The sequence below is a fragment of the Phacochoerus africanus genome, chromosome 14 (assembly GCF_016906955.1).
Source record: "Phacochoerus africanus isolate WHEZ1 chromosome 14, ROS_Pafr_v1, whole genome shotgun sequence".
Lineage (NCBI taxonomy): Eukaryota > Metazoa > Chordata > Mammalia > Artiodactyla > Suidae > Phacochoerus > Phacochoerus africanus.
The window spans coordinates 3,999,125-4,022,596 of NC_062557.1; the positions used below are offsets into that span (position 1 = coordinate 3,999,125).

The 23,472-nt window shown below is 56.2% G+C and overlaps 1 protein-coding gene and 2 long non-coding RNA genes across 4 annotated transcripts; all 3 read left to right on the forward strand.

Moving 5' to 3' along the window:
• The first annotated feature begins 330 nt into the window (after positions 1-330).
• On the forward strand, positions 331-1,349 carry LOC125115053 (uncharacterized). Its single transcript, XR_007131971.1, has 2 exons — positions 331-579; positions 688-1,349. It is a non-coding gene; the product is annotated as an uncharacterized LOC125115053 (long non-coding RNA).
• Positions 1,350-7,678: 6,329 nt separating this feature from the next.
• Positions 7,679-16,316, forward strand: LOC125114834 (uncharacterized). Its single transcript, XR_007131925.1, has 4 exons — positions 7,679-8,074; positions 10,245-11,686; positions 15,370-15,464; positions 15,638-16,316. It is a non-coding gene; the product is annotated as an uncharacterized LOC125114834 (long non-coding RNA).
• A 2,276-nt stretch (positions 16,317-18,592) lies between these two features.
• On the forward strand, positions 18,593-22,280 carry LOC125114833 (uncharacterized). 2 transcript variants are annotated; one of them, XR_007131924.1, is made up of 2 exons: positions 18,593-19,524; positions 22,100-22,280. XR_007131924.1 is itself a non-coding variant. In XM_047758376.1 (2 exons), exons 1-2 carry the CDS (start codon positions 18,744-18,746, stop codon positions 22,041-22,043), a joined length of 909 nt encoding a protein of 302 aa, XP_047614332.1. In that variant the 5' UTR covers positions 18,593-18,743; the 3' UTR covers positions 22,044-22,280. The 2 variants fall into 2 exon arrangements, 1 of the variants encoding a protein (XP_047614332.1); XM_047758376.1 differs by having other exon boundaries at positions 21,916-22,280.
• Positions 22,281-23,472: the final 1,192 nt, after the last annotated feature.

A 23,472-nucleotide genomic window follows, 5' to 3' on the forward strand; every position in this document is an offset into this window, starting at 1 on the left:
ACTTGCCCAGCCCCAGGTGTGCCCAGGACTGGGTGCTGCGGCAGCGCCACATGCTCACTTCACCTGACAGACACGATGAGCTTCCCCCACCCCTCGGCTGTCCCCATGGGGCCACTGCAGGACTTGAATACGAGTAAGTCCCTGAGAGAGCTTCTGGCTACTCAGTCTGCTGTTTCCTCACTGATCCGGGCGGAGGGGTGGGGGGGGGAACCGGGTGCCCAAAGGTGCATTGGACCTGCCTGTCTCCCCAGCTCAGAGCCTGGGGACATGTGGCACAAGCTACCCCTGCAGGGCTGGGAACCACAGAAGGGCCAGGGATGTGGTGAGTGGGAGGGATCCATGGTTTTATTTTTATCTGCTGACGTCTGTCTGAGGCTACGCTGGCTCCCAGACTGTGGAGGGGCCGCCTGCCGAGCGGAGAAGAGCTGGGTCCCCAGCATCCAGAGGCCTCTGCGGGAGGGAAGGCCCCCTCATCCCCGTGGAGCTCCGCGGGGGCTCAGCTCCGGCCGGAAGAAGCAGGCTTGCCTGATCCTAGGAGCTTGGCCGAGGACCCCAGGGTGTCTGCCCTCCGCGCTGGAGGTGGCTGCCACTGTCAGAGCTGCTCAGCGAGGCTGCCCGCTCTCCCCGCGCCCTCCCCCATCCCCGGCTCACCTTAATGTCTTAGCTGAGCTCCTTCTCTTCCTGCAGGTGGACAAGAGAGAGGCGCCTTCGACCACAGCCCGCAGCATGAAGACAGCAGGAAGAGTGTGAGCAGCTCTCAGGAGGAAGGAAAGGGGCTTGAATATTTTCTGAGGCCTCATTTTACCCGCTGGGTCCTCGGAACACGAAGCAGCTCAGTTGTAAACTAGTCTGGTGGAGAAGGCCACAAGGCTGGAACTCAGAACCCTGAGAATCTTCCACTGCTGCCTTGCTGTGTGTCTTGGGACAAGTTGCTCTGGGCTCAAAAGTAAAAAATGGAGACGGAGGGACTAGAGGCCTGGCACGTGTTTCCTTTCATCTTCCCAGGGAGGGTCAGCCCATTCCAGGGGGCTGTGGGCATCTCTGGAGAGACTTACCCCTTTGGCTTCAGCACACGTCCTGAGGAAGCTGTGTCTGGATCTGGGGAGCTGCAGGCAGAGGCCGAGCTGGGACATCTAATGCCCGCAGTGGCACCTGAGGACTTGGAGGGAGTCTCAAGATGAGCCTTGGGCCACCTTTGCCTCCCTTTAAGGCGGCTGCATCACTGTTTCATGGGCGGGGCTGGAAGGGGGCACTGGGCCCAAGTCACTTCATAGTTGCAGTTTGCTGTCAACAGAGGCATCTTGTTCACTAAATAATAAGCTCTAAATAAAAATGGCAATAATATCTTCCTCGTTGGTGACTCAGCCTGTGTTGGGCAGCGTGCTGGCTGCTTCTGTCCTCCCGCTCACTCTTCGCAATATGCCTTGGAGGTGACGCTGACGAGGTCGTCAGTCCATAGTCAGTGGGGCACAGAGAGGTTAAGTAACTTGCCCCAAGTCACGCAGCTAGTAAGTGGCAGAGCAGGATTTGCACACAGCCCTATCAGAGCCAAAGTCCCCGCTCTCAACCTCTAGACCGCACCCTAAGAGCAAGAGGTCTGGAGGCACCTTTGGGGGGCAGCGCTCCTTCAGGTCCCTTGGGTGCAGGCTGAGCTGCTAAGCCCACTTGGCTGCAGCTGGCTGGTCCCCAGAGGGGCCTCTCTGAGCTTCACAGGCAGAAAAAGGAGAAATCCACCCCATCGCAGTGGCTGTCCCCTCTGCAGGGTCTGGCCTGGGCTGGGCGGGCAGGCCGGCGGAGTCCACCTCCAGGCGGCTGGGCCGGGGGCCCTGGGAGGCTAGGGTGGCTGGTGGATGAGGAGCAGCGGCTCTCTGGGCGTTGCATTGTCCTTGTGGGAGCTCTGGCCAGAGGGGCTCAGTCTCGGGGCCAGTTTGTCTTGGTATTTTCTTCTCTTTAGAAGAAGAAATGAGGGTGCAAAGGCACGTGGATCACACACACGCCTGCCCCCGGAACTCTGGGTCTTAGTAAGAGGACCTAGGGGTAAAGGAGTCTGGGTTTGTATAAATGCCTTAAACACCACCCGCACCCCTGCCACCGCCCAGCCCGCCCCCCTTCTGACATCAGAATCAGCTGCCCTTCCCTCTCCCTGCCTTTGGCGCCTCCGCCAGTGTCTTTGAGTCTTAGTGGCTCAGTGGCTGGATTGAGCCTGCTCCCTTCCCCCCGCCCCAAGCCCCATAGAGGTTTAGCTGCACCCAGCACGGTCCCCCACCTGGACAGCCACCGCAGGGGTTCTGGAGTCGGCCGGCCCTGCCTGTGGATGTGGTTGTGTTTGTCCCTCCACAGACGGGAAGGTTCGAACCCTAGAGGCTCTCAGGCACTCGGGTGGGCCGCAGGGCAGTGGGCTGCGCGGGGGCTGGGTCTTGCCTTCACTGACCTGCTCCAAGGACCTCTCAGGGGACAGCCTCCACGCGTCCTGCAGCTCAGCCCATCAAAGCGGCTCTCCACCGTCCTGAGACTCCGCCCAGGGTGTGCTTCCGTGGGCTCGAGGAGACCCTGCCTCCTGGGCCTCACCAGCACCCACTAGGTGAGGAGGGGGTGACGTGGCCCTAGGATTTGGTGTCTTTCTGCCCTGGTGCCCAGGACTCCTGCTTACCTTTGCGATGTTCTTTTCTCCTTTGTTTTCTTTTTAGGGCGCCACCCGCGGCATATGGAAGTTCCCAGGCCAGAGGTCGAGTATGAGCTGCACCTGCTGGTTTACGCCACGGTCACAGCAATGTGGGATCCGAGCTGCATCGGTGACCTACACCACAGCAACGTCAGATCCTTCACCACTGAGTGAGGCCAGGGATCGAACCCGAGGCCTCATGGATACTAGTCAGGTTCATTACTGCTGAGCCACAGTGGGAACGCCTTCTTCTTGATGTTCTTTAAGCTTCCCCCACCTGCAGGGACCTTTGAAGCCCTTTGCCCAAGTGGGCAGCTCCAGGCTCAGACAGTCCCCAGCACTGGGTCCGCTGACCCCTGGCTCACTGCTCCCACCCAGGGTCCCCGGGGAAACTGAGTGGCCTGCCCCTCCTCCCACCCCTACTAACGGGTGGCAGGGTCCCTTCTCCTTTCCTTCCACAGAGGAGTGACAGCCCCAGGCCAGTGGGGACCAGGCTGGAGAGCTTTCTCTGGGTCAGGCACACCTGCCCTGCCACCTGCTCTGAGAGCGCGGGGAGAGATGGGGCCGGGCTCCGGGGTGCCCCGGGGAGCCTGGATACAAGCCCGTGGTTGGGCTGGCAGGAAAAACGCCAGGTTCCATGACCAGTCGTTGACCGAATGGACCACGAGGTGATGACCAAGCTCTGAGTCCCCATCCCCAGGCGCCAGGCCTTTGCTTGCAAAAAGAATTCTTTACTCCCAGACTGGCTCCAGAGTTTCCTCTGTAGAAGTACCTGAAACTTCAAGACTTAAAAGTACTTGATTTGCAAAATCAGACGTCAGTGGGGACCTTGCAGAGACAGGCATTCATGTAAAACAAGGGATGCGTTGGTCCTCGGAGGTGGGGGCATGACGGGCTAGGGGTGGGGAGTGACAGGTGTGTGGGGGGGGCTTGAGGCAGAGGGAGGGAGAGGAGGGCCCTGACCTGGGAGCAGTCACCTGGGGTGTGTGCACGCTTGGGCGGGTGAGTGTGTGGGAGGCTTTCCGTTGTCACATCAAGGTGGGGGGTCTTAGGTGGAGGCATCTCAAAAGCCACGTGTTCCTTCCGGTGGAACAAAGCCCACGGGCTCCTGGGATGTGGGAGCAAGAAAACAAATACACAAAACAAGCAGCAGGGGCTATAAATAGACGAAGGCAAGAGGAGCTGCGGGCAGCCACCCACTCCCTCCCCAAATGGCCACAGTCCCAGACACCTGCCCTTGGCCTTGCACTGGGGGAGGGACAGGCTCCCTCCTGACCTTCGACCTTTATCCAGGGTCAGGGCCTGCAGCTCCTTCTCAGAGAAAACTCTTCTTCCAACGGCTATTCTGATGGAGCCACCTCTGAGCTTCTCCTCCGCGTGAGCCTTCCACCGCTCAGGGCAGGAGGTGGTTCGCTCCTGGGACGAGGGTGAGGGTCCACGGGGGCTTTCCAGTTCGCATTGGTGCCCAGGCCTCACCGCCAAGGCAGGGCTGACCTGTGAGGGTGGACACAGTTGCTAGAATACTGGGTGGCCATGCATTGTGTTCCATTGTTCTGGAAATGTCATCTGGAGTCTACCTGAAGTATTATACCCGGTTTCTTCACTCTCTTGCTTAACCCTTTTCTCTCTGTAGATCGAGGAAGTATCTTTTTTTTTTTTTTTTGGTCTTTTTGCCATTTCTTTGGGCCACTCCCGCGGCACATGGAGGTTCCCAGGCTAGGGGTTGAATCAGAGCTGTAGCCACCGGCCTACGCCAGAGCCACAGCAACGCGGGATCCGAGCCGCGTCTGCAACCTACACCGCAGCTCATGGCAACGCCGGATCATTAACCCATTGAGCAAGGGCAGGGACCGAACCTGCAACCTCATGGTTCCTAGTCGGATTCGTTAACCACTGCGCCACGACGGGAACTCCTGAGGAAGTATCTTAAGAAAATGGTCCATCCATCCATCCACCGACCCGTCTTCCCACACAGCCTCCACCACCCAACCATCTTTCCTCCAACCCATTCTTCCCACTTTGCTTTCTCTCTCTCTCTTATTTATTTTTATTTTTTGGTCTTTTCTCTTTTTAGGGCCCCGCTCTCGGCATATGGAGGTTCCCAGGCTAGGGGTCCAATCGGAGCCGAAGCCAGCGGCCACAGCCACAGCCACAGCCATGCCAGATCCGAGCCACATCTGCAACCTACACCACAGCTCATGGCCACGCCAGATCCTTAACCCAATGAGTGAGGCCAGGGATCGAACCCACGTCCTCACAGATGCTGGTCGTGTTCGCTAACCGCTGAGCCATGACGGGAACTCCCACACAGCTCCCACTTTGCTTGCTTTTTGATATGGGACACAGTCCTGCGACCAGGTGAAGGCCGTTCAGAAAGGGCAGAGTCACAGGAGGGAAAGGGCTGGTTGCTATGGGAGCTCTCAGCCAAGGCGCTGGGCTGAGGGATGTTTATTTCGCAGCTCCCACATGGACGCAGGCATGGGTAGCATTGAAGGGGACAGTACTGCCCGCCCACGTGGCACACAACTTCCATGTGTGTGTGTGGCCGGGGTCAGAGAATAGTCAAAGCTTCGGACTATAATTGCCCCAAAGACACTAACATTGGTAATGAGCTTTTTCTCTCATCTGCTACGTGCCGGGCACTGCGTCAACCACTGGGCCCAGATGATTTCATCCAATCCTTCCAAAGACCTCATTCTGCAGAAGAGGAATGGAGGTGCGGAGGGACGGCAGGTCCCTATGCTGAGGTCAGCACCCGGGTCGGTCCTGCCACCAGCACCCTCACAGGCTGCGCGCCTCTGGCCAGGGCTCTTAACCTCCCTGAACTGTGTTTTCTTCAGCAAAAAGTAAGGATGTGCCATAGCACAGAGGAGCCCCATTGTTGTGAGTCTGTGAGCTGCATTTTAATGTCAGACTCTTTGAGGATCACTTCCTATGCGCGTGCTTTTATCTTTAGGATTCATCGGTGGCGCAAACTCACAATGACAAAAAGCTACTTTGAATTCAGCAGTGGTTTAAAATCAATTTGTAGTTGATTATTCGCAACCGCATGTATATGCATCTGAAAACTAATGCCGTGATGGGCCCCATTTATTCCGTCTCCCTGTGCAGGTTGGGCGTGCCGATCTTGTGTGCCGGGGAGGGGGGGTGTCAGGCCACATCCTGCCCCTTCTGGATCTGTGTTCTCTATTCAGCAGACCCGCCAGCTCCTGCTTCCCCCTGCCACTCGGATAACAGTGAGATGGGGCAGAAGCAGCGAGGACAGTGAGCAGAGACCCTGTTGGAAACTGGTGACAAGATAGAAAGGGGGGGGTGAGAAGGTCTGCGTCAATGCCCCAGGATGCTCGCCTCAGCCTGGCCAGGGCCGGACACGCTTGGCTCCCCGCTCACAGGAGCCGACAGTGGGCTCTGCAGGCACCGGCTGCCCCGGGCTCAGGTGGGGAGGGTCTCTGCCATGAGTGCCTCTGACCTCAGAGAAAGCAGACCTCCGCCACGAGACCACAGCTCAGGTGTCCTGGGTCCTTGCAGATCCCAAAGCACAAAATGCAAAAGCCGGGGAGCCGGGTCAGACTGTTTTTTCCCATTGTTTCTTTCTGAGAGGATTTGGGTTGACTGCATATACAACAGCATTCTGGCCTCCTCCCCAGGGAATGGGAAACAGACCCCTCCCTCTCCTTCTTCGTCTCCTTTCCTGCTGGCACCCAGGGCTCAGCCACGAGGCAAATGCAGGCAAAGGAGGCTGGCAGGGCCTTGGCAGCCGCCCCCCACTCTGGCCAGCAGCGTGGCCGCTTCCCTGGAGGAGGTCGGCTGGGCTGGACTGGGGGCTCAGTCTTCTGAAAGCTGCTCAGGAGCTGGACTTGGCCTCTGGGTCCTGCAGTCCATGTGTTGAGTGACTCAGGATCAGGCACCTGCTGACAAAAGATTGGAAAGACTGGTGCCAGGTGAGCCCTGGTGCTCTGAGGGCACCAGCCTCCCTCCTACCCCAGCCTGACCACCCCCACGGCGACCCCCTCATGGTTTGCAGTGACTTCCCTGACAGATAAGGAGAGGGCAGGCTCTGAGCCTATCGGGGAGCCTCCCTGGAAGAGGTGATGCTTATGATGAAAAGTGAAGGGTGTATAGGAGGGAGGGGGAGGGACCAGCAAGCTGGGGGGGGGGGCTATGTTCTCCTCTTGATCAGGTGTTGCTCATACAGGTGTGTGACTTTGTGAACATTCACAGATCTGGACACAACATTTTACGCCTTTCTTTTTGCATATTATACTTCAGACAATGTCTCCTACGAAAAGCTGATGTGCCCAATAGAAGCCGCCACAGGAACCTTCAAGAATGGAGTCTGGGGCCCAGCTGAGGAGGTCCACTCTGGGTTTGCATTCATGCCATGGGAAGCCCACCCCCAAAGGGGACAGGGGCCACAGTGTCTCCACAAGGTTGCCACAGTCATGGGATGTCATGGCCACGAGGGACCTCAGAGGCGCCATTTCTACACCCTTGCTCTTCAGAGGAGGTTACGGAGCTGGAGCCCGGATGGGGAAGCCGCATGTCCAAGGTCACTGGAGACCCCTGCCCCGTGCTCATTCCAGGAGCCCATCGCCCTCAGCTGCAGCCTCTGGGAGACAATGACAGGTTCCTCTTTGAAGCCCCCATCTTTCCTGGCTGAGCGCATGGTCTGGGTTACCCATGACCTGTCAGCTCCATCAGGGCAGGCGGTGCAGGCAGAAGCGCTGGGGGCCGCCTACCGGGGGCCTGGAGGAGGGAGTGGGCTCCTTATAAACCGCTGCAGGCGAGATGCCAGGAGGCGCTGCCACCTTGGACATCTGGGCCAACCCCAGAGGACACCGGCGCAGAGCCTGGGACTCTGCATTTCCCCAAGGCCCCAGGTGATACTGGGACAGGCGGACCCCATGCGCAGCCGCACTCTTGCGTCCCCACCCCCACGGGCGGTGTCCCACCCTCCCCGAGCCCCCGCGCATGCGCGCTTGCGGGCAGGCCCTGCTTCTCTTCCGGCCACCGTGGGTGGCGGGGAGGGAAGCGAGCCAGGGCACCCAGATCCTGCCCCCGACGGGTAGGAACTGTGGCCGTGTCCCCGCGCCCACTTTAGCTCACGCTGCTAGACGGGACCCCAGGCGTCCTCAGCGGACACGGGTCCTTTGGCTCCAGGAAGCAGGCTGTCTGAGCGGCTCCATCCTCCACGTCCTCCTCGGGGAGGACGGCCTGCGGGCGGGGTGTGACTTCTCTGCACACCCCCCTGCTTCTCATTACCTCCCTACACACAGAGAAGGCAGGAAGCTCCTCTCTAAGACCAGCATCATGGTTTTCTCGGCTCTCTGGCTGCTGAGGGCTTGGAGTGAGATGCGATGAATGTCTCTTTGCTGGTTGTCTGGGGACAGTGGCATTGTTACCTGACCGCAGGTGAGCACAGGCAGGGAACGGGGCGGGGGCGGGGTGTGTGTGTGTGTGTGTGATCCAGCTGCAGAAAGGGGCCCCACCGTGTGGGGAGGCAGGAGAGGCAGGAGGCGGGAGGAGGGAGCTGCTGGCACCTACCACCTGGGAGGCGGGACCAAGGTTCAAATGAGTGACCTGAGGCCGTGATCTGGCCTGGGTCCTGTTCTCCCTGGGGGTGGCCAGCTGGGTTTTCCTTGGCAGTTTGCAGCAGTTTGGGGAAAAACGGCAAACATTCCCCCATGGTATTCACTGCAATGACCCGATGGCAGGCCGTGGGGACCTGCACACGTGGTGAAGTGGAAGCCTGGCCACTGGGGTGAGAGGACAGGTGGAATAGGTCCTGGCCAAACGTGTCCGAAGTGGGAGGCAAGAGGGGCAGCTTCCCGGCTACGCAGACCCCTGGTCAGGAAGAGGGGCCACAGGCACAGGCTCACAGGGCTGGACAGACTGTGGTCAGTGCCAGCCCTGAGGTGCGTTGGTTGTGTGACCTGAAATTTTTCTTTTTTAGGTGAGGTTCCCACAACACAAAATGAACCATTTTAGAGTGTCCAGTTCAGCGGCGTTTAGTGCATTCCAAACGCTCTGCAACCACCGCCTCTGTCTAGTTCCAAACATTTTTCATCCCCCCCCATAAAACCTGGACCCCTCAGCGGTCACTCTCCATCCCCGCTCCCAGCCCCGGGCAGTTGCTAACCTACCTCCCATCTCTATAGATGGAATCATCTAGGAGGTGGACTTTTAGGACTGGTTTCTTTCCCTTGACATGAAGTTTTTGAGGTTCAGCCATGGGTGCGTATCGATTCTTTAGTTATTTAAAGGCTGGATACTAGTCCCCTGTGTGGATGGAGCGCATTTTCTTTATCCATTTATTGCTTGATGGACGTTTGCCTCATTTCCACCTGTGGGCTGTTGTGACGCGTGCTGCCGTGAACAGGTGTGAACGTGTATTTGCCTGACTGTCTCGTTTCAGTTCTTCTGATGATACGTTCCTATGAGCCGCACGCTGGGTCGTGCGGTCATTTTAGGATTAACTTTTTGAGTTCCGTCCACATGTTTCCACAGTGGCTGAAACAGTTTACATTCCCACCAGCAAAGCGTGAGGGCTCCAATTGCTCTGTGTCCTCACCAATACTTGTTATTTTCTTTAAAAAAAAAAAAAAAAAACAACAACCCAAACCCTCCCCCCCCCAAAAAAAAACCCTCCAGCCCCCTTGGTGCGTGTGAAGTGGTGTCTCGCTGTGGTTTCGATTTGCATTTCCTTGATGACTAATGAGGTTGAGCATCTCTTCATGTGTGTTGTAGCTATTTGCATATTTCCTCGGCAGAAATGGTCCGGGGCCCACCTTAGGGTTCTCAGCAGAGTTTTAAGTCTTTTTTTAAGCCTCCGTGTCCTCGTCCGTGAGATGGTGGACTCAGGGTACCTCGTGCAAGGGGGACCGGCCATCCTGGTCCATCCAAGACTGGCCTGGTTTAGCTGTCCCAAGAATGCCCTCAGTCCTGGGCAGACGGGGACAGCTGGTCCCCCGACACGGGGCTGTGGAGAGGCTGACCTGAGATGGGGCTCTGCTGAAAAGTTCCGCCAGCGTCCCTGCTCAGCAAAAACCCGCTGTGACTGATTTTCATCATTCTGAACACCCTCTCCAGGCAGAGCAGTCTGAGAGGTGAAAATGAAAGTCACCGGTAGGTCACCGTGTGAAATATCATTGAAGCTTCCCCCTCCTTTTTTTTTTTTTTTTTTTTTTTGCTGATAGAACCTTGAGCAGGTCTCACACTGTGAATTTAATCACGGATGTTGATGGAACCTTCATGAAGGCACAGGCAAAAGAGGAGAACCCTCATGGGAGAGGAGGACGCTTTAAAGGCAGGGCAGCAGAACGAACAGGGCGGGGACGACAGGGTGGCAGGTGAGGCCCTCTGCTCACCTGTGTTGGCCCAGGAGGGTGTGGTGGCTCACATCTGGTTTGCCTGGCCAGGGGGCAAGGTGGAGAAATAGCCTTCAGGGGCAAACCCCCAGGATGCAGGGTCCACGCCTGTCCGGCATCTTTGGCCCAAGGTCGGTCATGTGCAAAGATACAGGCAAGAGGCCTGGCTCCGGACTCTGCCATTTATCAGCTGTGTGACCTTGTGTTTTTTCTAGGGACGGGATTGGAATAGTTCCTCTTAAAGGGCCACACTCCCAAAGGTTCAAGGCTCCTTCCCAGGAAGGCTGTGGAGGTCCGGCCTCTGAGACCCATGGGTGAGGAAGTTGCCGCGCCAAGCGGCCTCTGTATCAGAAGCCAGTCAGCAAGCTGCCGGGACAGCCCTGCTGCACCATGTGCTCGCTCTGTGCCCTTAACTCGTAGTCACCCCATGCCTCTGCTGTGCCTGGAACTCTTGGGGGAGGCGGCAAGCCCCTTGCCCTCCCCGAGCTCACCTTCTGCCAGGTTAGACGTCACCTGTGTGTTCCAGACTGCAGGGCCTCGGCTAGTGGGTAAAAGTCGTAGGGAGGTGGGTTTGGGTTGGATTCTAGGAAGACCTTTCTAACTCTTCAAGTGCCATCAGAACAGAATGGGCTGCCTTGTGGGCTGGTGAGCACCCTGGCTCTGAAGACGTCCCGAGAGAGATGGAGGGCATGCAGGATGCAGTGAAGAGGCTCTAAATGGATTCCCATGATTTCGTGTGAGTGTGGGCAGGACCCACGTGACTGTATATCCCAACCAAGAGAATCCAGCAGCGATGATAGGATGTCACCTCCGTGGTTACAGGATATAAAGTTGCGTCATCTCTCTCACTGAAGGGCTCTCTCTTTTGCTGACTCTGATGGAGCTAGGGGCCATGTTGGGGAGGCGGACGTGGCAGGAGCTGCAACAGCCTTGGGCCAACAACCAGCCGGGAAGTGAAGATGACCTCTGGCCAAGAGCCAGCGAGAAATTGAGGCCATCAGTCCACCAGGACAGACGTAACCGAATTCTGCCAACAACCCAGGGAGTTTGGAAGCAGACCCTTCCCCACTTGAGCCTCAGATGAGACCACAGCCCCGACTTTCATTGCAGCTCTCAGATGAGATAGAAGCCGAGCACCCAGCCAAGACCCACTGGACTCTTGAGCCGCAGAGATGGGAGATAGAAGTGAGTGGTTTCTTAAGCTGCCAAGTCATGGTGCTGTCATGAAGCAGTAACAGACCACCTGTATCGTCTATCGTAAAGGAAATGGTACATCAGCCAGAAGGCCGGACCGGCTTCCCTAGGCATCTGTTTCCACCCTGGAGACTCTCGAGCCGTGGCTCACTCATCTGTATCTGCTGCATGGTGCTTAGCTCAGTTTCTTGCATAAAATGGTCTTGATGCATATTTGTTAAGTGATCTGCTGCCTTAGCACTGGCTTATGCAGCAGAGAAACAGGAGGCCTGGCCTATGAGGAAGAGGTATCTGAGCAGCTCTGGGATGAGACCAGAAGCCTGGAACGTCCAGCTAGGCTTGGACCTTGGGCAAGGCTGTCTGCCCTTTGCACACCTTATCGATAAAACCTCGGACTCAGCTACTCACGGGTTTGTGCAGGTCGAATGAGCTAATGCGACCGCCCGTTAAGAGGCCCACGGAGGTAAGGAATTGTTATTATTTGTTATGAAATGTCGCAGGCATTCCTGCTGGGTGACTCACGGGGCTTGGAGACTCGGAGAGTTTCCCTTCCAAATAAGGCTCGGATGGATCTTCTGGTTGGGAGCCTGTGGGACTGGGTCTAGAGGCCCTGCTAATCCTACCTGGCCCTCTTCCGCTCTTGGTAGAGAATGTGGCCCCGGAGAGATGTGATTCTGGAGACCAAGTCTTTGTTGAAATCAGGAGATGGTCTCCCCGGGGGCTAATGGGGGCCCCCCCAGCATCTGGCAGGTGGGAGGGGGTCGCGAGCCGCCTTCATGAATATAGGAGGTGACTGGGGACTGGTTTCTGGGGGGAAAGACAGAGAAGAAGGTGGGAGAACAGTAACAGGGAGACACCCCCGCCTTTCTTGCCGGGATTTTGGAGGGCGAGCGCGTCTCAGGTCTATTCGGCATCCTTGGCAGCCAATCATGGTGAATGCTAAAGCTGCAGTGTCACCCTCAAGGGGCAGATTTGCTGTAAGAGTTGCCAGTGCTGTTTTCTGCTCCAAGTTGAAGTCCTCACGCCCTTTCAGGGGCTTCAGGCAGAGGCAGAAGCTCCCGGGGAGCGTCCGGAGACTTGCCCAAGCGGTCCAGGGCCCCTAAGGGGCCTTTTCCAGGGGAGTGGCTACCTAGAGGGCTGGGCTGGAGATTCCGGGTGGAGCACAAGGTGGCAAGAGAGACGTCTGCCTCCCTTGAGAGATGGGGATGGGGCCTGAGAAGTGGGGCCTGCGAGCAGGTCCCTGATCCGTTCTGACCTCGTTTCACTGGAAAGGGCTTGAGACGCAGTCCTCGCCCTGGGATCTCCAGCAGATTCCTTAACCCTTCCTCGGCTCCTCCTCCTGTTGTCTTGGCATATAAGCGCCGTGTGTGTGTGTGTGTGTGTGTGTGTGTGTGTGTGTGTGTGAGAGAGAGAGAGAGATACTTATCTCTGTATGTTAGCTATGATTTTCTGTTACTCTCATTACATTTTTAATAGTGTGCCTTTTTTTTTTTTTGGTCTTTTTAGGGCCGCACCCATGGCATATGGAGGTTCCCAGGCTAGGGGTCAAATCTGAGCTGCATCTGTGACCTACATCCCAGCTCATGGCAACCCCAGATCCTTAACCCACTGAGCGAGGCCAGGGATCGAACCTGCGTCCTCGTGGTTCCTAGTCAGATTCGTTTCCGCTGAGCCAGGCCAGGCACTCTAACAGCGTGACGTTTTTATTTCTCTGTTTTTAATACATTAAGTACCTATGATGTGCCAGGCACTATTTTAGGATTTGGAGACACAGCACTGAACAAAAAATAGAGCCCATGTGCTGGTGCCGCTGATGGTCCAGTGGGGGAGGCAGATAACGAAGAAGAGGGCAGACGCACGTGGTGTCACGAGGCAAAGAGCAGCAGTGGGAGAGCCGAGAGGACGTTGAGGGTTGTTCTGTTAGATCAGCCACGGGCCAACTCTGGCTCACGGTAGCCTGTATCTATAAACAAAGTTTACTAGTTCCCGTTGCGGTGCAGCAGAAACGAACCCGACTAGGAACCATGAGGATGCAAGTTCGATCCCGGGCCTCACTCTGTGGGTTGAGGATCTGGCATTGTCGTGAGCTGTGGTGTAGGTCACAGACGTGGCTCAGATCCTGCGTGGCTGTGGCTGTGGTGTAGGCTGGCAGCTGTAGCTCTGATTCGACCCCTAGCCTGGGAACCTCCACAGGCCATGGGTATGGCCCTAAAAAAAAAAAAAACTAAGAAAATATAAATAAAGTTTTATTGGAACACAGCCACGCTCCTTCCTCTGTGTGTTGCCTGCGACGGCTTTGAGTGGAGGAGTTGCCGCAGAGGCCACGGCTCACAAAGAGGGAAGCTGTCTGCTCTCTGCGTCTTTATGGAAAAAGTTTGCCGACCCCGGTTGCAGATGGCGAGGCGGGGGACTTAGCTCGGGGAAGGTGAGGAAATGCGCCCAGCCGATGCCCGTGGGAAGCGGGTTCAAGGACCAGGGAGCAGCAGGTGCCGTGGCCCCGAGAGCTGATGTCCAGATGGGGCCGAGGACAGCAAGGAGGCTGGTGGACGTGATCAAGAGGGGGTGTAAGGGTTTTGGTTCTTACTCTGCCAGGGCTGGGAGCTGAGCTGGACACCTCACGCTGTGAGGATGGGGTGTGTGTGTGTGTGTGTGGCGGGAACAGTGCCAAAGGGAGAGCATGGGATCTTGTTTGGAGGCTACTGCCTTGACCCAGTTGTCTCGGATCATAGCAACGTCTTGGGGAAGAGAAGGAGTGGCCGATTCAGGGCAGACTGGCTAAAGAGATAAGAAGCTCTGTTTTTTTGGTGTTTTTTTTTTTTTTTAAATCGTGGTCTAATTCACCTACAATATCATACTGGTTTCAGGTGTACAACGTCCGGATTCCGTATTTGTAAATACTGTGAAAGGGTCATCATGTGGCGTCTAGTTCACATTGATTGCCGTACACAGGTTCCGAAGTGGTTTCTTGTCATGAGGAGGCTGCAGATTTACTTCTTAGGCGCCTTCAGTGTCACTAACTCTGCAGTGTTATTAACTATAGCCGACACGTGGATCTTATGTTCCCATGACTTATTTATTTTATAAGTAGAAGTTTGTATATTTTGACTCCCTGCACCCATTTTTGCCTCCCACAGCCTCTGGCAACCACCAATCTGTGCTGTGTCTTAAGGGTTTTTTTCCCCCATTTTTCTCTGTGTGACTTATTTCGCTAAGCATAATGCCCTCAAAATCCATCTATGTTGTGGCAAAGAACAGGATTTAATTCTTTTTTTTTTTTTTGTCTTTTTGCTATTTCTTTGGGCCACTCCCGCAGCATATGGAGGTTCCCAGGCTAGGGGTCGAATCGGAGCTGTAGCCACCGGCCTACGCCAGAGCCACAGCAACGCAGGATCCGAGCCGCGTCTGCAACCTACACCACAGCTCAGGGCAACGCCGGATCGTTAACCCACTGAGCAAGGGCAGGGACCGAACCTGCAACCTCATGGTTCCTAGTCGGATTCGTTAACCACTGCGCCACGATGGGAACTCCCCGGATTTCATTCTTTTGATGGCTGAATAATACTCCTCTGTGAGTGTGTATTGAAATTTCTTTTCTTTTCTTTTCTTTCTTTTTTTTTTTGGCCACACCTGCAGTATGTGGAAGGTCCTGGGCTGGGGATCGAACCTGCACCACAACAGTGATCCAAGCAGCTGCAGTGACAAGGCCCCATACTTAACCTTCTGTGCTGAAAGAGAACTCCCAATTTCTTTATCCATTCATCTGTGGCTGGTCACTTAGGTTGTTTCATATTTTGGCTATTGTGAATAATGCCCAAGGAACATAGGGTACAGGTATTTTTTTGAACTCCACTTTGCCCATTTTAAAACTGGATTGCTGGAGTTCCCATCATGGCTCAGCAGAAGCAAATCTGACTAGTGTCCATGAGGATGAAGGTTCGATCCCTGGCCTCGCTCAGTGGGTTAAGGATCCAGCATTGCCGTGAGCTGTGGTGTAGGTTGCAGATGTGGCTCGGATCTGGCGTTGCAGTGGCTGTGGTGTAGGCTGGCAGCTGCAGCTCTGATTCGACCCCTCGCCTGGGAACCTCCATATGCCACAGGTACAGCCCTAGGAAAAGAAAAAAAATGGATTTTTTTTTTTTTTTGCAGTTGAGATGTACGAGTTCTTTGTATATTTTGGATATTAATTTTGGATATTAACCCCGGATCGGATAGAAGATTTTGCCTGTATTTTCTCCCATTCGGTAGGTTGCCTTTTCATTTCGTTGACAGTCTCCTCTGCTGTGCAGAAGCTTTTGCGTGGCCTATAGTCCCCCTTGTTGATGTTTGCTTGTGGTGCCTTTGCTCTGCTGTCAAGTGGGAACCCCTGTTTTTAATGCCCTGGTGTATTTATTGACTGAAACAAGTGACTTTCCAGAGATGCTGAGCTGGTCAGTGTCCCAGCAGGACCTGGAACCATGGGCTCCCGTGACCCTCCCAGGCCCACAGCTGTCTTTCTAGAGGCCCCAAGACGAAGGTCGTCCCTGGCCCTGGGTGAGTGCTGAGGCACTAGGGCATCCTAGGTTCCGTGGACACCCAGTGGCCGTCGCATCTCTTGACTGGCCACGGCCACAGGGTCCACAGGCGGGGACGGAAGGAGCCGCGTTTTCTTACCCACGCCAGACTCCTGGGACTCTCACCTCACGGTGCTTCTCTTGGCCCCGAGACCAGACTGGCAGGGAAGAAGGTTGGAGCCGGTCCCAGAGGAGTGCTGGCGGGGGGGGGGGTGCTTTTCATCACCTTTAATGATCTGACATCAACAGCAGCCTGCTAATAGGTGATCTCCGCATTCCCGTATTTACGCTAATTAGTTAATATCCACGGAGGGCGGTGAAGGTGGCAGCGAGACGTCTGCCAAGGAGAGTGATTCATAAGAAAAGGAGAGACCGCCCAAATCTGGAGGCCATCGCCCAGCTGGCACGTCCCGCAGGGGCGTCCCTCGGGGGCTGCAGGCTCTGACAAGCAGCGTGGTGGTGGTAGGCGAGCTTGCTTTGCAGAGGGAGCGGGCCCTCTGGGGCTTTTGGTGGACACCGGGTGCTGGGGGCTCCTGCTCTGCTCTGGGGTGGAGCCCTTGGGGAGCTGGGGAGGGGAGAAGGGGAAGGGCTGGCCTCTCACCCACGCTCCAGATCGGGGGGCACGGTCCTCAGGGCGCTGCCTGAGATCAGGGCTGAGCCCACCTCGGTGCCCCCCATGGGATGGGGCTCTGGCACCTGGCTGGCTGTGCACTGCTTCTCCTGTGCTTGTCATGTCCTCAAGCTTGATTAGCTTTCTTGTGGACATTTGGAGAGACACCTGTCCCCTTGCCACAGGCTGTGGCTCCTGGAGACGCTTCAGCCCCGTCGAGTCTGCCCGCCCCGCTGGGTTGAAGGTCTGTGGGTTAGACTCCGCTATCACTCCCTGAGCTTCTGGTCTGCCCAATCTGGAGGTGGGCCAGCAAGAGCCACTTTTTTTTTTTTCCCCCTTTTCTAGGGCCACACCCGTGGCATATGGAGGTTCCCAGGCTAGGGGTCTAATCAGAGCTGAAGCTGCCGGCCTACACCACAGCCACAGCAACGCCAGATCCAAGCCGAGTCTGCGACCTACACCACAGCTCATGGCAACGCCAGATCCTTAACCCACTAAGCGAGGCCAGGGATCAAACCTGCAACCTCATGGTTCCTCGTCGGATTCATTAACCACTGAGTCACGACGGGACCTCCAAGAGTCACCTTTTGATTCCGCATCTAGAGAAATCAGGAAGAAGTTAAATTGCGGCCTTCTTTGGAGAGGAGTCTGATCCCCTCCTTTGGCACAGGCTGTGGGGAAAACTGCCACGTTCTTTAAAAAACCTGGCTTTATGGAGATGAAGGTCACATACCATCTGTTATGAGCTGTGTCGTCTCCCCTAAACGACAAGCTAAGCTGGATAAAGGACAGTTTTGCTTAAAAAAATAAGATCGTGACTCTTGTAAATACAAAGTGAATCTGTGCCAATGATTTTATTTAGCGCCTTCATTAACGAAGACGCCAGTATGACGTTACCCCTGGTTCCGAGAACCTGGCATCCACCTCCAGGCAGCCAGGAAGGCCCCAGCAAATTTATGAATATGCAAAACTGGTCACCACCCAGAGGGCACCAGTCACTTGTCGTTCCACGATACTCAGCTGCGTTTCACCGGACCCCATTTTTGTGTTTCTGTGGACAGGGGTCATCGCGTTATGATGGGTTGTCTCTGGCAGCCCATTGCTCTGTTGACTTAGAGCGAACTGACCGCTGGCCAGTGCCCGGGTTCGTGTGGTTCGTGTGAACGGGAGCAAGGAAAGGATGCCTGTGGCCTTCCCCCCCTGCCTGCGTATTGCAGAGCCCTCCAAGGCTGCCCCTGATGCAAATGCTCGAGTCCTGCGGCGTATCTGGGGAGACCCCCCCCCGCCCCAGGGAGCATCGGTAGGGCAGTGGGGGGATGAGTGGGGCTCTTGGGGGACACTGTGGGACAGAGGTCCTCTCTCCCCAGAGCCGGGGGGCTGGACTGTGCCCCACCTAATCCGGTTGGGCTTTGACTGCGGCTGCTTCGGTGGGGAGACGGTGTGGACCCCCTGGTCCTTCTGCTCTGTGCTCTCGGGGCTGAGACAGAGACACAGGTGCTGGTAGTGGGAGGTCCGGTCGGTGAGCCAGAAGTGGCGAGGGTTGCAGCGGTGTGGGCGGGCATCCCCATCACCCCCATAAAGCCGTGCCAGCCTCTGGGGGTGGCGGGAGTGATGGAAGTCTCCCCTTCTCTAGCTTGAGTGCTTGAAGGCTCTGGCAGGTCAAGGTATGCTGGCCCAGGAGCCTCCCTCCGCACCTGGCCTCCCCGAGCCGCAGAGGCCAGCACTTAAACACAGACGACGGGAGTTCCCGTCATGGCTCAGCGGAAGCGAATCTGGCTAGCGTCCTTGACGATGCGTGTTTGATCCCTGGCCTCACTCAGTGGGTTAAGGATCCAGCGTTGCCGTGAGCTGTGGCGTAGGCCGGCCGCTACAGCTGCAATTCCACCCCTAGCCTGGGAACCTCCATGTGCCTTGGGTGCGGCCCTAAAAAAAAGACAAAGCAAACAGATGACAGAGTGGGACTGCCTAGGATGGATGACAGAGTGCCTGGCTCTGTGGGGCTGGGAGGGCCAGGGCTCTGGCTGGGGCAGGACCGCAAGACTAGCTACCCTTGGGACCTCTGGGGTAGAGGGTGGGGGTGGGTGGGGGGTGCAGAAGAACGCCTGCCTCCCAGAGCTGCTCCCCCCACCCCACCCCGTGTGAGTCAGAGCAAACTGGAAAGAGAATATAAGCCGCCTACAGCCCAGGGGCTGGATGGTGAGTGGGTGGCCACAGGGAGCACGGGAGCTGGTAGATTTCAACCTGGAGCGGGAGGGGGTCTGGACCTTGCGAAAGAGGGGGTACTCCGAGAACAGGGCCCTAGGTCTACAGGAGCTCACTGGGGGGCTTTCTAAGTGGGAGCCCTGCCTCGTGTGTCCAGAATGGCTGTGGCCTCTTGGGGGTGGCTGGGGTCTGGAGGGGTCCCTGGCCGGTCGCTCTCTCCCTGCAGTGCCCCCCAACCCCAAGACCCTCCCAACTGGTCCCACCTCTTTTCTTGCCTCATGATCCAAACCGAGGGGGCCTGGGCCTTCCCAGCAGGGGGCCTGCCTCGGCCAAGGAGGAGAAAGAACTTGCCAGGCCCGGGATCAGCCTGGGCTCAGCGGCGGCCAGACCAGAGCAGAGGGTTTAATGAAGAGAATAACAATTCCCAGAGGGGCGCAGGGAAAGGCCGTTCCCATTTTAATTTTTCCCTTTTGGCAGAAACTAACTTTTCTGTAAAAACAATGAGAAATCAGGGTGGAGCTTCCTCTCCGAGCAGCGCAGCACTCCCCAGAGGAAAGCTTTGTGGGCAGGGAGTGGGGGGGCGCTGGCTGGAGAGAGGGGTGCCCCGCTGGGGCTGGCTGGCCAGGGCAGGGTCGGGGGGTGCTCTGGACCTGTCCTCCTGGAGATGGGGTCTGGCTCCGCCACCCCCTGCATCCTGTGCTGTCGGCCTGAGTCCTCTGCTGGCCTGGGTCTGCTGGCCATGTGGACGGCCACATCGTGGCCTTGACCGTGGTTGCCATTCTGCGAAGGTCACTGTTCCCTCCCAGGGACTGGCCATTGTGGCCAAGGTCCTGGACGGGGACCAGGCCTCCCTGCTCAGGAGACACCCAGACGGATCTCCGCCCCCACACTCCTGCATCTGCCCGAGGAAGGGACCTGCGCAGGCCACGTGGCGTCAGGGTAAGATCCACAGAGGGGATGCCACTGCCAAGAATTGGGGGCCTGTGAGCAGCTGCGGCTTAGAGGCGGGAGCCCAGGGATTGGGGCCTTGAGTGAGGCTGACTTGGCACCGGAGGGACCGTGGACAGCACACAGGAGTTGAGGACTGGGCCGCCGTGTCCGCACTAAATGGCCAGGGGCCCAGAGCTGCCTGGAGGCAGAGGACAGGCTCCTGCCCAGAGCCGGGGGCGGGGGGGGGGCAGAGCTGTCCGAGGCCTGGACCCCTGGCTGCACCGAGGTCCCCTCTGTCTCTTGCCCACTAACTGCTCCCCCCTTTTTAAGATAACAGGATATTCTTCACTGTCTTGATTTTTTTTTTTTTTTGTCTTTTTGCCATTTCTTGGGCTGCTCCTGCAGCATATGGAGGTTCCCAGGCTTGGGGTCAAATCGGAGCTGTAGCCACCAGCCTATGCGAGAGCCACAGCAACGTGGAACCTGAGCCACGTCTGCAACCTACACCACAGCTCACGGCAACGCCAGATCCTTTAACCCACTGAGCAAGGGCAGGGACTGAACCCGCAACCTCATGGTCTAGTCGGATTCATTAACCACTGCGCCACGACGGGAACTCCCATTGTCTTGATTTTTTTTGGTTGTTTTTATTATGATTATTTCAGGTCATTGGACTATTTTTTTTTTCTTAAAATTTTTTTTATTATTATTTCTCCAATACATTTTTTTTTTCCTACTGTACAGCATGGTGACCCAGTTACACATACATGTAGACATTCTATTTTCTCACGTTATCATGCTTTATCATAATGGACTTTTTTTTTTAATTCACTTTATTGGAGTAGTTGATTTACAATGTTGTATCAGTGTCAGGTGTACAGTGAAGTGAAGCAGTCGCACATATAAATATGAAATAATGCCATCTGCAGCAACATGGGCGGAGTTAGACATTATTATTATTATGTGGAGTAAGTCAGGGAGAGACAGGTGTCATATGATAGCACTTATATGTGAAATCTAATAAAAATGGAGAGAACATGTTTAAAAACAGGGACTTCCCATTGTGGCTCATTGGGTTAAGAACCTGACTCGCACCCATGAGGAGGCAGGTTCGATCCCTGGCCTTGCTCAGTGGGTTAAGGATCCGGCGTTGCTGTGAGCTGTGCTGTAGGTCATAGATGCAGCTGGGATTTGGCACTGCTGTGGCTGTGGGGTAGGCCGGCAGCTGTAGCTCTGATTTGACCCCTAACCCGGGAACTTCCATATGCAACGGATGTGGCCCTAAAAATAAAATTAAAAAAAAAAAAAAAAACAAAACGGAATTCCTGTCGTGGTGCAGCGGAAACGAATCCGACTAGGAGCCATGAGGTTGCGGGTTCGATCCCTGGCCTTGCTCAGTGGGTTAGGGACCCTGTGTCGCCATGAGCTGTGGTGTAGCTTGCAGACATGGCTTGGCTCCTGGGTTGCTGTGGCTGTGGTGTAGGCCGACAGCTTCAGCTCTGATTCGATCCCTAGCCTAGGAACCTCCATATGCCACAGGTGTGGCCCTGAAGAGACATAAGACCAAAAAAAAAAAAAAAAACCCAAAAAACCAGAAACAGACTCACTGATTTCTTTTTCTTTTTTTTTTTGTCTTTTTGCTATTTCTTGGGCCGCTCCCACGGCATATGGAGTTTCCCAGGCTAGGGGTCGAATCGGAGCTGTAGCTGCCAGCCTATGCCAGAGCCACAGCAACTCGGGATCCGAGCCACGTTTGCAATCTACACCACAGCTCACGGCAACGCCGGATCGTTAACCCACTGAGCAAGGGCAGGGATCGAACCTGCAACCTCATGGTTCCTAGTCGGATTCGTTAACCACAGTGCCACGATGGGAACTCCAGACTCACTGATTTCAAAACTACTTATAGGGTCAGCGTAGGTAGGTGACGCCGTTGTGGGGCGGGAAGAACCGGGCGGGTGGGAAGAGCGCGTGCTCACCTCTGTATAAAACAGGTGATGAGCCGTGAGCAGCTGCTGCAGAGCGCAGGGGCTACTGGTAGGTGCCCATTCACCTTTGGGCCCTGACAGCAAACCCCGGAGGGCAGGGCTTGCCGCAGCCTCTTCTTCCTCTGGGCTGGTCACTCCGAGGCCACTGTCCTGGTGGACAGCAGCCAATAGGAATAACAGTCCGGAACGCCTGGACTCCTGTCCTCTGGAACAGGGGGAACAAATGAAACGAAGACAAGTGCACACACAGCCCACCTGCCTGCGCGCCTGGCAGAGGGAGGGCAGAAGCCAGCGGAGGCGGAGGCCGGGCCCCTGGGGGCCTGGAGGCTGTCTGGGGAGGTGCGGGGGGAGCCCAGCATCCACAGCCTCCCCGGAAGCCGTTTCTCCCACAGACCCTCTTTGTTTTCCTTAGATCTCAGTGAAGCTAATGATGTTACAACAGGAAAAAAAAAAAAAAATCACCGAAGAGAAGGGGAAAGAAGTTCAGCTCAATGCAAATATATGCAGAATGGTGTCTTGACCCCGGCTCACCCCCTCTGAAATGATCCAGTCCCCAGTGTGCGCTAATTATCCACCTTTCTTATTGTTTTCCAAAGGAAGAGCTTCCTTTTCACTGCAACAGCATAGACACCCAGAAAATGTTGCCCTGTGTGTCGCGGTGGAGCCAAACTGCCCACCTTTCCGATAAAATCACAAGGAAGCTGGCATGATTCCATGGAACTGAGAGCTTAGCCCGAAGAAAAAATAAACAAAAATGAGCTGTGGTTTCTGTGACGATGCCCTGCCCCCTTTTTTCCCCAAATAGAGTCATTTGTAACTGAACCCGGGGACTTGTTCGGTGTCTGCTGAGTGTTCTGTGCCATTCTTCCTGGCATTACTTTGCTCCTGGGGTTGGTGGCGCTGGGCTGGGTTCTCTTCAGGGGCTGCTGTTGCCCTGACTCTGTGCTGTGCCCCGACGTCACTGTGTCCAGGATTGCGTGTCAGGATCACGGCTCGGGGACAGGTGAGGCCGGGGGGCCAGCCCCTGGGGTCAGGGTGGCATTGGTTCATGTGTTTGTCAGGGGCTCTCAGTCTGGCTTCACTTGTACTTCTAAGCAGGAGCCCAGAAATCCTTTGTCAGGCCCCAGGTCCTAGTTGGGGGCTGAGAAGGTGGGCTCAGCAGGCCACAGAGCAGGTGGGGTGGGGGCTGTGGGGGCCGGGACAGGGGAGCACTGTGTCAGGTGCTGCCAGCCTGTCTCCCTTCCCTGCGGTGGGTGTGTCAGCATGGGGGTGAGGGGAGCAGGTGTCATCTCCTCCTCTGAATAGACAGGAAATCTCAGTCCTGGGAGTCTGACTTCTCCAAGGTCGCTTAGCTCTAAGTGGTGGCTTTTCAAACATAGCTCTGCAAAGCCCAAAACTCACGGTGTCCTCCCCACTCAAGGGTCTCGAGAAGACCACTGCACGGTCTGGGAAATTGGGCTGGGGTTTCTGTGCGGAGCCTCTGAGACCCTGGAAGCCCCATGGCTGGAAAACCAGGGGCCACCCCAGCAGAGGCCAACGAGGAAAGGCCCCTTGAGGCCAGCAGAGAGGTTCTCGCTCTGGGAGGAGGGAGAGGCAGACGGCGATGGTCCCCAGTGGTCTGGGAACTGAGGAATTTCTGGACTGTAGAAGCCATCCTTGGCTCCCTGGGTGATCCCAGATGTATTGGGGTGGGGTGGGGACGACCCCATGGGACTCCCTAGACGCTGCTCGATCCCTCTATGGGAGTGGCCCTGGGCTCTCTGCCCCAATGGGAGGGTCCTGCTGTCTCAGCCCCTCCTTTACTCCTTGGGGTCAAGGTTGTGTTTTAAATTTTACACCATGATTCTGGCCAGTCCCTGCCCCCGCCACCAGCCGTGGTTGAGTGGTCCTGCCAGACGCATGCTCCCTGGTCTTGCACACTGGCCAGAAAGTCCCTCCCAGCTCCCAGCCGGGGTCCCTGCTCAGACAT